Here is a 14,552-nt window from a genome sequence, read left to right as displayed (position 1 = left end):
GAAGTCTATCTGCTCTCTGTTTAAATAGAGACTTCTCCAGGCTGTACGTTAACGTAACATAACATCTCAGTGCAGTATTTAATCATCCCATAGAAAGAAAGACCGCTTTCATAGAGACGTAAAATCTTATTTTTAGCAAATTAGGAAAGCGTCCACTTTTCAGGGTCATTACTCACAACTGTGACAATGCATTGCTCAGTGCTGGTGCCTACCTGATCTAGAAATAAAAATGAGGAATACTAGATCATGAGAGGTCCTTATGCTATTTGATTATCGAATACCGAGGCAGTTAATTTTTTAAAAGTGCTATGAATTCATCTAGGTCAGTCAGCTCAGCCCTCATCTCTGCAGTTTACCAGCCCAGGTGGCCTCAGCTGTGGGCAGGTGGAGCTGGTTTATGCTCATGGGAATCAGAATTAACTTAAAGCAGCTCCCCAAGGCTTTTCCATTAACCTGTGATTACTAGAGTGAAATACATTAATTGAATTGATTGAAATATTCTGGCTAAATGCTCTCCTTTTATATATAAAACATTCTCATCTGAAAGGCTTCTTTCTACCAGTTTGGTGCTGGTGGAAAGAATCATAGAATACCAGGCTGGAAGGGACCTCGCATGTAGACCTCTGCACTACAGAAGGGGTGAATGACAGAACCAGGGTTTGCAGGTAGGGCAAAAAATGTAGGGGAAAAAAACCCAAAATAGCACGTACCACTCTCTATAACCTTATTAGTAAGCAAACCAGAGCTGACGTGGGTAACAAAACTGTCCCATGTTAAGAACCGCACGCACCTCTATCAGCTGGTAGAGTAGCTCCCTGTTGGGTGCAGTTCTTTAGGTCAGCTTTAAGTAATAGAAAAAGATGGGTTGACTTATACTACCTCTGTGATTTATTTTGCATGCATTTTTAAATGAGATGAATTATCCTCCCTTCATTGATCGATGAGGGAGACTAGATGAAAACATAGATGAAATACTTGCCATTGGAACTCTTTTAGGTAGATAAGATATATCTTAGCCAAAGTGTTCTGACAAATCAGAATTGCTGCCATAAAAGCCAGTAAATTCCCCTTAGGGAGCACACTTAGCCCTTGTAGCAGAATATAAGGTCTAGAGTCCACACCTCGTCCCATATCAGATGCAATATTTTTTAATCCATTATAACTGATGAAGCACTTAGATAACTATTCACAGCTTTCTGTACTGCTCAATAGACCACTGTGATGCTGTAGCCTGAGCACTAAGATATAGCTCTTTCTTCATTTTCATCTATTTATATATTCCAGAGAGCTGACCTTCTTTTTATATCCCGACTTGCTCATCAAAACTGCACTGTATTTGCAGAGCCAAATTCACCACCTCTGCACCTGTGTAATAATTTACACTAGAGCAAAAGGGAAAACTGGGACCACAACCCCAAACTGCAATACTTTGCACTCTCTGTGAAATTGTGAAATAGGTCAATTATCATTTTCACCCCAGCCTGTTGCTTCCTTGATATGTAATCCAAGCTTGCATTTTACTCAGGTTTGCTCTTCACTGTGAAGGCAATCACTAAGCTGACACATAGGGACTTACATTTATTTCTCGTCTAGCCTTACAGCTCTTACAGCAAAGACATTTTCTTCTCTGTTGTGATTCCCAGCATCCAGTCAGCAGGGATATGCTCGGTCAGAAAACTCCATGGTCTGTAAGTTGCTGCTGCCCTGTCATGAGCAAATATGATGGTTTAATTAGTATTTTCATGGGTGAGCTGTGGGGAAACAGCTTCAAAAGGTGACAACCTTGCATAGGAGGTGATGTTGGGCACTGAAGTCTGTCTACAACACTGTAAATCAGAGAAACAATTCTGCTGAATCAGTAGGGTTAAATGGATGTAAAATCGGTATATCTGTGATCAGGGCCAAGTTCTAGATCTCTGCTGCCCACCAATGCCTTCAGCTACAGAAAGTTGCAATGATTGCAGGAATTAAGGAAAGAATATTTGTGTAACTTCTTGAATCCTCATTTCTGCCAGGTACACAGCCCAGGGAGTAAGTTAAAATGTTTCTGCAACATATCACCAGAAACCTCCTTCCACACGGTGTAGTAAAACCTTAATGAAGTCCTGCGTGGGACCAGGATTTCACTCATGTTTATCATTACTCCTTAGTACATTCTTCAGCCAATTACTTGTACTCGTAATTGCATTTCTACGTAATCCATTTTGATTCATTTGTCAAACACAATTTTGAGACATGCCATGTCAAACGCTTTAGTAAATTCTAGATGCTTTAATGTACTTCCTTCCCTTCTTCCACTAATTTAGAATTTAATTAAAAATAGTAATCATTTTTGCTTGCCAGGATTTGTTCTTTACATACCCATGTAAGCGATACTATTTTTAAAATTAAATACAACCATGAACCTTACATAACCTCAAATGTTTTCTTTGAGGAAGCATGACATTTCAGTCAACAGCATTTGTCTAGAGAGTAAAAATACTTTCTATCCTAAAAGACCCCCAATGTTATTTCTATTTTTGTGCTTTCCTGGTGCGTTTCTATCACACAGCTCACTTTTGAAGCCAAAGAGCAAAATGGCATGTCATTATTACATAGTTTTTTACATAGTTTTAGATTTTTACTTGGTATGGCCCAAATACATCCTGATCTACATAGAGTGAGATCATGAGAGAATGTCTGTTTTAAGTTAAATATGACGTGCTGGTTGCATAAATCTCTCCCCAGCAGAGAATCTTTTAACTTTATACACATATATTCATCCCACAGAATTTTCAATTGCTGGTAAGTATAGTTTAAGTGTTAGTACCTGAAGAGTTGTCTGGTCTATAGCCTGTATAGTCTATATAGGCTGTCTAGTTAAGGAGAAGGATGGACATCATTACGAGATGATTTATCCCATCCTGATACACCTGAGATAAATGGGATGAGGGCATTCTGCAGCTATCTTCTTTCTCCACCGGCCATGAGGTACCCTAGATGACTAGCTTCAACCAGGCTCCAATTCTTTACAAGAGGAGAAGTTCTATACAAAATTCTTATCTAATAAAAACAAAAACTATGATGCCAATAATTTGAATTGCTCTTTGAAAGCTGCCAAACCTGAAGACAACATTCAGTACCACAATGTCTTTTGTTTGGCTGAAAATATCTGCTGAAAATGGAATAATTATAAAGGTGAGCTGCACTCACCTTGTCATGTCTGTATAACATTCATTTTTCCAGGACCAAACTTGAACACCTTTTTTTTAATTTTGTCCTGAAATTTAAACATTAGCAAACAATTTGTCACTGAAGAAATTCTTGACATGTATCGTCTCCAACCTCTATCAAAATAACTTACAGTAATCTTAAACTGCAATCTTAAAAATCCAAAGAATGAAAAAATATATGTTATTCATTAGAAGTCCTGTATCTTTATAATGCAGAAGAACAGAATCGATATCATGTAGCAACGGAAGGTCTAGTAAATCATTTCATACACACCAGTTCATATTTACTTATAATTATAATTCACAGGAGCGTATTCCTGCAATCAAGAGACAGGGATGCACAGCATGAAAAAACATTTAGCACAGAGCAGACTGCATGAATAATTGCCTGTCAGAGTGGCTTATTAAAGGGAAACTACAATTTTACAAGACAATCCTTGCATCTGCTTGTATTGGGTTTGCGTGGCAAGGTTTTGGTAGCGGGGGGGTTGTGAGAAGCTACTGGAAGCTTCCCCCGTGTCCGACAGAGCCGATGCCAGCTGGCTCCGAGACGGACCTGCCGCTGGCCAAGGCTGAGCCCATCAGTGATGGGGGCAACTCCTCTCTGAGAACAGATTTAAGAAGGGGGGAAAAAAACCTGTGCAACTGGAGAGAGGAGTGAGAAGATGATGTGAGAGCCCCAGCCCTGCAGACCCCCAGGTCAGTGCAGAAGGAGGGGGAGGAGATGCTCCAGGCACCAGAGCAGAGATTCCCCTGCAGCCCGTGAGGAAGACCACGGTGAGGCAGGCTGTCCCCCTGCAGCCCAGGGAGGTCCACAGGGGAGCAGATCTCCACCTGCAGCCTGGGGAGAGAGGACCCCACGCCGGAGCAGGGGAGTGCCCGAAGGAGGCTGGGACCCCGTGGGAAGCCCGTGCTGGAGCAGGTTTGCTGGCAGGACTTGTGACCCCGTGGAAGGGACCCACACTGGAGCAGGCTGTGCCTGAAGGACTGCAGCCCGGGGAAGGGACCCACACTGGAGCAGGGGATGAGTGAGGAGTCCTCCCCCTGAGGAGGAAGGAGCAGCAGAGACAACGTGATGAACTGACCCCAACCCCCATTCCCCGTCCCCCTGCGCTGCTGGGGGGGTAGGTAGAGAATTCAGGAGCAAAGCTGTACCTGGGAAGAAGGGAGGGAGTGGGGGAAAGGTGTTTTAAGATGTGGTTTTATTTTTCATTACCCTGCTCTGGTTTGATTGGCAACAATTTAAGTAAGTTAATTTTTCCCAAGTCAAGTCTGTTTTGCCCGTGATGGTAATTGGTGAGTGATTTCTCCCTGTCCTTATCTCGACCCACGAGCCTTTCGTTCTATTTTCTCTCCCCTGCCCGGCTGAGGAGGGCAGTGACAGAGCGGCTTTGGTGGGCACCTGGTGTCCAGCCAGGGTCGACCCACCACACCGCTTGTCTAATCTAAAGACAGATAGCTATATAAATACATAGAGTTCAAGAAAAAGTATTTCTTACTCTGAAGTTGAATTAAAAGTTCAGTTTTTAAAGCATTAAAAGAAAAATCAGAATGTGACAATTCTGATACCCGCAGAAGCACAGACCTTTCTAAATTGGAATGTTAATCGTTTGCATTTTAAGGTAGCCGTGGTATTTGCAGGCAGTGGGATGAAGGGGATGGCAGTGTGGCTATGGAAACCATACTCCCTTATGTAAGCAAAGGTATCTGGTGATGTATCTGTGGTATGCCCTTGAAAAGGTAACAGCAGATGTACCCAGTGAATAGTGCAATCCAAGAAGCCTTCTGGAGCAGGCTGCTGCCTACCAGGTGGAATCACCAGCAGGCACTTACTGGGGTGACTGGAGCCTTGCAAAACAACATTTTCCCTCTAAATGTTTTACCAGGTTTGGCAACCTTCAGCAAGCACCTCGTGTCCCAGTTCGCTCCCATTTCACGCAGACCTCCCCAGCATCAACACGTGTGCGTAGTCTTTGCAGCAGGCAGGGTCGGTGCTCCACGCCGCTCGAGGAGGGACTGACTCCCGACACCTGGAGCTTCTGCGGAGGTGGGAAGCTCAGTTTCCTGGAAGGACTAGTTCTGCTTTATTCATCCAATTAATGGCTTTCACTTCCTCCTCTCTGACTGATGGAGGAGTTCTTAGAGAGCAGGGAGACTGAAGCTGAAGAGAATCAAATTAAAGAAAATAAAAATGGTGGGTGGAAGAGCGTAAGGAAAATTCCCTTAAAAAACCCACAATCCAAACCAAAAAAAGGTGTTGCAAACGAACCCGTGCCCTTTGGTGATAAGTCAGCTTCATACATCTATTTCAGCTTTTTTAAAGTGTCTCAGCATTCTTTTTATGCCTTTGAGTTGATTCAAAGGTACACGCCCTGAGAGTAGAAGAAAAAAAAAAACTTCATTGTTAAAGTGCTTTCAAAAATAAATGAAAATGTAACATAGGCCTTAGCAACAGCACCTGCAGCATTGTTCAAACCAGTAACATTTTGTCAGGCTTGGTTTAATGCTTGCGATTGAGAGATCTGAAGACTGAAACCTGTTCACTCAAGAGCTGGTCTGGAGCTAAAGCCCACCAAAATCAACGTGACTCTTTCCATTGATTTCAGAGAGCTTGGACCAAGGCCAGGGTCGAGAGAACAAAGGCAGCAGCTTTAAAAATGCTGCTCAGAAATGTCTCACCCTTTCTTCCGACGACCGCTGCTGAGACTTTAAGCCATGTCATGGTCTCTGCCTGGATGCTGAGACTGTCATAGCAGTGCTGGATTTGATAATGGTCATAATCTGGATTTTCCACTGTGAAATACACTGAGTCATTTTATATATAGTAACTCGTCATAAAAATCATCAGATGGAAACATCTCACAGTCACTGAAAGAAAGCTTTGCTCCTTTCCAAGTAACACACTTGATAATGTTTCACTCGAAAAAAAACTAATAACTTTTTTTATAACAATCTGAGAGAACTTACAGCTAATGGTTCTCCATGAGAACATTCAGACTCCAGGAATATATGGCTTGGTTTAGAGAAATTATTATCAGTTCTGAATATTATAAAACTGACACAGTTTCCAGAAAAGGTTGTAAACAAATTATTGGGATTTTCTGTTCCAGGAAATACATTAAAAACAATCAAACTAAAAAAAAATTAAGTTGGCCAGCGAGAAAGCTGTCTAGACAAAGCTTCCATTATATGATTTAACAATCCCCTGCAAATGCTGCTTAAAAGATAAAATTGGATTCCTGTCCAGAATATTAATACTTTTATTGCAGTTTATGGAAATACATGTATTTTATAGATACACGTACATACTCATATACAGATAGATGACGAGCATTCAAAATGGTTGGGAAAATGGTTCATTTCATCAGTATTTCTCCCTCTATCAAATAAGTAAATCACCGTTTTTCAGGCGGAGGCTTCTGATGAAGAAGAAGATTTCCTCATTTTCAGAGGAGGACTTCTCTATTTCCATTTCAACCACTGTCAATGCATGGATGTGAGTAGTTACAATGGGTGGCACAAACAACTTCCGATTATAGAGTGAGGAACAGCACTCACAACTTTCTGTTTCCAAACAACTCCACATAAATAGTTTGCAAGCTGAAGTTTCAGCATAGCCAGAGCAAGCTCAGGAATACAGAAACCACCTTTGTTGTATTTGACTCATCTCTGTGCAGTATCCTCACAAAAATAAAAAAGTGACATTTTTCCAGCATGACAGGTGAGAATTTTGAGATGCTTTTCTAAGTGAGACAAAAGGAAGGCACTGAGAATTAGATCAGCTCTTCTCTTTTTTCTAGGCGTAGCAATGCACCGTTTAATGTTTGGTAGCCAACTGCAGTACAATTACAAAATAGCTCCGTGCTCAATGTGGAAAACTGAACCTGCCTCCTAGTTGAGACCCATGCAAAACGTAGGCAGTATCTTCTACCTGTCTTCACTTTTCCAGAATCCTGGGTTGTACACAATTGAAGAAAAATGCAGCTAGTTTCAGAAAGGAATATTTATGCCTAAGTAAATTTCAAAATTGTCCTGGTGAACCTAATCACAAACTATTTTATATTTATCAGCTAATGTTTACTGTTCATAGCCAAAAGGAGACTATATCAGAATTACTAAAAATTTGTGTGGTAATATAGACAAGAAAAAATCAAAGTTAAAATAGCATGAGCTAGTAGCCATGTGGGGTTTATCTGGATAGAGAGGCTTAAAAAAAAGCTTGATTTTTAAACTTTCTGACTGTGCCAAAATAGAAGAAAAACTTGGAAAGAAAGGCTAACATTTATAGAAGATCAAAAGCAAGTGCTTGCTATATGTTCCCGGGTAAATAATACCTCATTTTGGAGAAGCTGTTTTGGGCTACTTTAATCAATTGTGAGGTACAAGGTTCAATGGAAACTTCTGGTTTTTCTCCAAATGGAACTGGACCTGTCATGCCAACACAGCTGGAAAGTGTGGAGTTACCACCCCACCATCTCCTCTGACCATGGTCGAATGGCAGGACTCTATCCAAAGCCAGGGGAAGCAGCAAAAAGCTGTTATTCCATGGCACATCTGAGAAAGGCTTTTAAAAGGCTCTTTAGAAAACCAATCCTGCCACCTTTACGGTACGGTAGGAAAGCCTACCAGTCCGTTTGGGGAGAAATAAATTTAGAAACCTGTTTTTGGAGGCATGCCAGCAGACAGACGGGGGGAGAGATAATGGGTACCACTTGCTCCTGGACCATGACTATCAGTGCTGCACAATTCCCTGCGCACTTGGCAGTAGCTGCTGTTGCAGGGTTTGCCGACTGCTTTAGATCAAGCCATTGTCGAAAGCGATGTCAGGTTCTTGCACTACATGCAGTCTCCTGGGCATCCTCCCATCCCTTTCTAACTTGTTCTTGTAAGGGCTCAAATGGCTGTACAACTTAGATAAATAGTTGATAGGATGTTTTTATTTTTTATTTTTCTTTAAAAATTGACACTTTTTTTCATACGTGCAGGCCATTTCTGTGAATCCCGCCTAGTTCTTTGTTCCTGCAAAATCATTTTCATCGTTGCTTCAGATACTTCATATTTCAGTAACTCATTTCTCAAACCTTATAACAGGTGCTAGTACATCATGTTCTTTCATTGTCATTTCTCAATGTCATCTCATGTCGTTCATCAAAAGATGAGAGCTAACATTGTCTGCAGACGGAGGAAATCATAAAATCTAACCCTGCCCCAGCTAATGTGTCACTTTTGGCCTTAGGAAAATCACATAATCAAGAGGTGACAGAAGTGGTCTGATATTCTGAGTTTCTCAATTTTTGAATGCGTGTCACATTTTAAAAAGCTGGCCTTAGCTCAGCTGCCTCTCAGTTGTAGATGGAGATAAGGACACCTTTCTGTCTCACAAGAGAGAGTTAATATTTGTTCAGTGCTTTCAAAATGTTAAGTGCTACGTAAGTGCTAAGCGTTATTAACAGGAATAATGTATGTTTTCATCTCCAGCTTGTACTCTTCTATCTGATCATTATCTAGCTTCTAATAAATAACAATCTTACCAGAATATAGTCCCAGAAAATATCTTTCTCACCCTTCTTGGAAAATGTTCCTATTTTTTACTATGAGACTCGAACATAATGTGTCAGATTTAAAATCACAGATCTGTTGGAGTTCATAATGTTAAACTAACTGGTCTCTGGGAATGATTCTTCCTTAACTTGTTACATACAGCATTTTGTTTTGCCGGTTATCTTTGAGTTTGCCAAAGAGTATGTGAATTGAGTTCATAATCTCATTTTGAGTATAAATATCAAACATATGAAAAATGTACCAGTAAACACTAAAAAGAAAATAAAACCACATAAAACCTTATACTGTTGGTTATTTAAAGCTATTGCAAAGAGGAACAGGTTGCCACTAACCAACAGTAAACTAAATGCTAGCTTGTATTTTGGAATCACTTGTACTACCCTTAACTGCTTTGGGCTTGACTGTAAGATTTGTGATGATGCTCCTGAGCACTCACTCATGGGTTTGAGTCCGTTGCTATTAAGTAAGGGTTAAAGTTCAACTCGCATAAGGAACTGATGAAGAACTAAGTTTTGTGTGCTTTGGAGTTTGCAACATAACACTCATGTGCGTGAGCGTATCTTGGTCATGTTGCTAAGTATTTCAGTTAGAAATAAAAAAGTCAACCTAGATCAGGTGAAATTTTGGGCTGCAGTGAAGTTGGATAAACCTGAAATAGTTAACGTTATTTCCTAGGTACTTCATCTGCCTCAGTCCTGCAGGAATAAACACCCTCCCTGAGAAGGGTGACAGCAGGGTAAATACACTGCTTCATGACCCTACAGAGAAAGGTCTCATTAGCAAGGCAATCTTTCTGTCCAAAGTTAACTAGTTATTTGCCAACGTCCAAGATACACACAGTCAATCAAATAAATGTGCTACTTAAGATGATGCCTATGATGCTTTTGACAGAACAAGATGTACTATTCATGTAAATGGTATTTGTGCAGAGCACACAGGGATAAGAGACTGACCCATCATAAAATCTCATCGCACTTTTTCTCTGAAGAATGTAAAATCTTACTCTCTGGCATGATCAAAAAACAGATTTTCCCCTTTTGTAGAAATGAAGCCATTTACATTTATTGTAGCACTGTAAAACTCATGTAATTTTTTTTTTTTAATTGTAGAGCACAAGATGAAATATCAGGGTATAAACTAAGCTGTATCTATGATAATCATATCCTTCCTAAAACGCATCATTTTGGAAACCCTTGTGTACTTATAAAGAGTAACTAGGAGATATTTGCACATTTGCATTTAAACATCAAACCCATTGAAGATGTCCTGTTCATTATATCAGTTTCAGTATAATATAGTAAGAACAGTCTGAAGTATTTCCAAAGGAACATAACTTATGAAACAATCACTTTCATTACATACAACGAAGCCCCAGTTTTTAAGCTACAACATGAACAGTTTAATAAAAAAAAATCACTTAATAAATTAGTACCTTTATCTCGTTTCTGAACTGAGTACCTTTATCTCCTTTCTGAACTTAAAAATAATTAATCTGCCTTTATGTTCCTAATAGTCCCGTAACCTGTAAATATAAAACTTGAAATGCAAGAAGGAAGTAAATGCTGATTAAGAGTTGGTAGAATGGAAGGAGAGGCGCTCTCTTTAACCCATCTGAAAGATACTAAACCAGTGCAATAAATGCAATATATGTCACAGTAGCTATATAAATTCAAACGTTGCCTTTGAATACTTCTGCTGGCAACTGAAGTCCTGCACCCAGCATGCTGGTTATCACAAATGTCATCCTACTAGAAGAAAAGTTTAAGACACACCCATATATAATCGAAATCCCTCTATAAAACTAAAAGGAAGATTAAAGATTACTGAGCATGCTTCAAAAACACATGGGCAAAGTCTGGAAGGGCACAAAACTTCCCTCCAGCTATTGTCAAACTTCAGTCCACATTTATAAATGCCACACCTTGGCTGACTGAAGCCAATGGGAACGTCAAAGGAAATTTAGTTTTGGCTTCTTAATTCTCCCTGAAAATTGTCCACATTCATCTGCAAGAGATCCCCAAGATAATCATACATATATCAGGTATATGTAAGACCAAGGCTGAAGTCATTTTTGTAACACAAATTCATAAGCTTAATTTTATTTCCATTCTGATTAAGAGCAATACATTGTAAAAATACAGTATTTTTTAAAAGTGTCTTTCCATTGGGTATAAAAATCTCTTACTTTGTGTACACCCAAACACGGAACACAGGCAGCCATTCATCAAAGAAATGATCTAGAGCATAGAGGTCATTCACCCCAAATGAAAATTGTATAGCAAAAATAGATGATGAGTATCTGGAATGGAAGCAATAACATTTCCAACAGAATAACTTTAATAGAAATAGAAAAGCAAACCAGTTATTTATTGTATGATTTTATAAGTCCTCCACATCACCTCCTGGGAGGAATATTTCCAAGAGAAATTCGTATTGTGTGTGTAGAATAACTATTTACATGTTTTGACTGAAAATGTTGAATTTACCTACCAGGCCTGACAGTGAAAAAAAATTATTACAAAAACTGTGATACTTAACTGAGATGGAACAAACATTCCTCTTGTGTAGTCATATCAATAAGTATGAAATATAACTTGATTGCACCTCTACATTTATAGACTATCTCTTATTTATTGCAAATACATTTCATGCAGGGTAACACTTCTGTTTCCATTCATCCTCTTCCAAAGATACTCCTAATCTCTGTGACAAGAATTTAAAATATCATTCATGGCCTAATACTGCATTTGGATTTCTTGGAGTTAACGTTATGAAAAGGAATGTTTCTTTGCTCCAAGGGAATTGCCTCCAATTGAATGTGATGCATTAAAAAAATAAGGTGAGAATCCAAAGACTTGACATAATGATGTGATAAAATTTTCAGATTTTATGGAAAGAAGCTTTTTTCAGTTTCCTCTTCATAAACGAAAAACATATATGCACAGTGTGAAGAAACATATTATGTCTAAGTATGTAAAATATGTCAGCTTGAACATTTGACAGTTTAATGAAAAATATTTTTCAGGAGGATACTTTATATTACGTTTGCCAGAGAAAAATAAAAACCTTTTATTTTCTCAATATTACCGTCCTATCCCATCACCATTTTTTTCCAAGCTGTAAAAAGAAAAGCATTGGGATGTTTATGCATTGTGAATTAGGAGTAGTATTTTTTACTGCTTATCAAAATTTTAATGGCATTAGCTCTATTTGTAACATGTTTTCGTTAAAATGAAAATGTGGAAAGCAATAACATTACCATAGACCCTCATCGGTATCAGTGAGGCTTTATGTTGGACATGGGATTACTCCGTTACACTCTGTTACAGACCCTGATCAGACAACAGGACAAACCTCTTCTCCCAGTGATGTCAAAATAAATTTTGCTGTTGTAATACAGAACATGGATTTAATATGTAGAAGTTGTAAGTAATTCTTTAGCTTTCATTTTATTGAATCTGGTATTTCCTGCCTTTAGGAGTATACTTAGGTATATATTAATTCCCATTTGGTGCAGATGTACATGTAAACTGAGACTAAGGAGTGCCAATCTATATGGGAATTTAACCCTTAGTTAACACCTGAAGAAAGGTTGTCAGCAGTACATTTATCATGAAGGGAAACAGGCTCCTTTAGCCTCCCTCAAAATAGAAACTAATACCACAGTTTGAGTTTCAGATTTGAACCTCGAGGCCCATGATGGATAAAATATAGCAATAGCTCACTTTATTAGCTAATTACAGCTATCTGCAGGTTTAAATTAACATCAGAGTGCTGCTTTGTATCCCCTGTTCACACCCCATATCTGAAAAGCCACCACAGTGTTTGCGGAATTGATTCCTGGTTATCAGTAATCTAAATGAAGCGTCAGTCAGATTCCCTGATTTAGAGATTATTACAGTAATAGTCTTAAAAATCTCTAAACCATCTAATGCCTGAGCAGCTTCGGCAATTTCACTGCACATATTTAGCAGCACCACAAAAAATAGTGCATCAGTTTTATACAACTGCAAAATACTCATCACTAGAAATAAACACTATCGCTGCACTGCTTTTCCATTCCACTTCTCCTTTGCCTTGCGTGGAAAAACAAAGATGACTGTAGGACAGGGCAAGATTGTCCATTATTCCAGTTAACTCACTTTGATTTATCTTACAAAAATAAACCTGTTAAATCAAAGAGCTCACTTGTAAGTTGTCTTTGGTAAGGCTCTAATCAGTTATCCATTAATGCAGGATAAAGTTGATGAGCCATGAAGCTGACTTTGAAAACCTTTTGATCTTCCCACTCGTGGGCTTAATGCATAAAGGTGCAGTAGTTCGCTCTATCACAATGGCCTTTGAATTCTGCAGGACAGGAGCAATGAAATTTAGATTAGTTTGAACGTGTAGGTGGTGACCTGGGAAACAAATCCCAAGGATGGGAAAAGGGAAGGTACACGGAAAGAGGATTAGACTCCTTCAGATGTTTGAGATGAGTACTTGATCTCAAAACCTGACAATAACGAATGCTGTTGCAGAAACTGGCCCCTTGCATTCCTAAAGATACAACAAAATAAGAGGAGAGAAAAGAGATTCAACTCTGATCTTGAAAGAGGACGTAACCTCATTCTTAAATTTGTGGTACGGGGCTTCTCCTTTGGTGGACGACTAATCCTAACGAATGATAGCCAGTCAGACACGTCACCTCTATTTGTTATCCTTCTGCTTTCTGCTGGCATTTACAGAGTTTACGTTCTTTTTGCTAAAGACTGTTTTTTAAATTTTCTTCTTAAATCATGGTCCTGGGTCTCTCCAAGGGTATGGGGGTTGGGACCAGGAAGCTCATTTCCCATTCTCATTCTTCTGCAATCATACATTCCACACCCTAATTAGCCAGGGGATGTTAAGTTTGGCCTAGGTTTTTGACCTGGGTTTAGAAATCGGAAGGTTTCTCATCTTTACGGCCAAGGAAGGATTTACTTGGAGTGGCGCGCTCATCGACATGGCAATCAGCACCCAAATGCGGAGAGCCCGCTACTCTTATTAAACATTAGCAGAAACCCTGTTTTAGGGCCGCATCTCTGGGAAGGAAGCAGACAGAAACCCTCCAGGGCCAGGTGGCTGGAGGGACCAGAGCAAGAGCTAAAAAAAACCAACCAAGAAACCGGTGATTTCTCTCAGGAGCAAGACCGGGACCCTTCTGCTAGAGCCGCCCGCCAACGCGGCGCTGAGGAAAAGCCCCGTTGGTTTAACACCGAGCTGGCCCTGCGCAGGGAAAAAAAGAAGACTTCTCCCGCAGAGCAAGGCCAGGTGTAACCTGGAATTAATCACACAATTAGGGTGACTGCCGGTGAGGCACCACCCCCGCCCCGCTCTCCTTTTGTGTGGAAAGCAGACGGGCCCCGGCCGGGTTTTCTCGGTCGTTGGGGCGCCGGTCCCCCCCCTCAGCACCCCGGGGACCGGCCGGGCCTCCTGAGGCGGGCTCGCCGGCCCCGCCATCGCCCGCCTTCCCCCGCCGGCGGGGGCGGCCCCGGCCGGCGCTAGGCCGCTGGCTCCGCCCGCACCACATGACTCCGCCGTCGGTAGAAACTTTTCCCGTCCCGCGATTGGAAAATGGCGGCGTAGGAACGGGGGCTCTCGCATCCCCGCCCGGTCCGGCCGCCGCCTTCCGCGGGCTTCCCTTCCCACTTCCCCCCCGCCCCCTTCTCCAGCGCCATGACCCGCTGGGTTCCCACCAAAAGGGAGGAAAAATACGGCGTAGGTGAGGACCCCCCCCTCCCGCTCTCTCTCTCCCCC

At 40.7% G+C, this 14,552-nt stretch overlaps 1 protein-coding gene across 2 annotated transcripts in view; it reads left to right on the top strand.

The window, feature by feature from the left end:
* The first annotated feature begins 14,464 nt into the window (after positions 1-14,464).
* DOCK1 (dedicator of cytokinesis 1) overlaps positions 14,465-14,552 on the top strand; it is a 311,286-nt gene continuing 311,198 nt past the window's right edge. For both annotated transcript variants that reach the window (XM_010581957.1, XM_010581956.1), the window contains exon 1: positions 14,465-14,517. In XM_010581957.1, coding sequence (XP_010580259.1) covers positions 14,472-14,517 — 46 coding nt within the window. In that variant the 5' untranslated portion in view covers positions 14,465-14,471. The remainder of the gene's footprint in view (positions 14,518-14,552) is intronic.

The sequence above is a fragment of the Haliaeetus leucocephalus genome, unplaced genomic scaffold (assembly GCF_000737465.1).
Source record: "Haliaeetus leucocephalus isolate CR32 unplaced genomic scaffold, Haliaeetus_leucocephalus-4.0 Scaffold830, whole genome shotgun sequence".
In the NCBI taxonomy this organism is placed as follows: Eukaryota; Metazoa; Chordata; class Aves; order Accipitriformes; family Accipitridae; genus Haliaeetus; species Haliaeetus leucocephalus.
The sequence above is the reverse complement of the archived record's forward strand: the minus strand, read 5'-3'. Positions and strand labels throughout refer to the sequence as shown.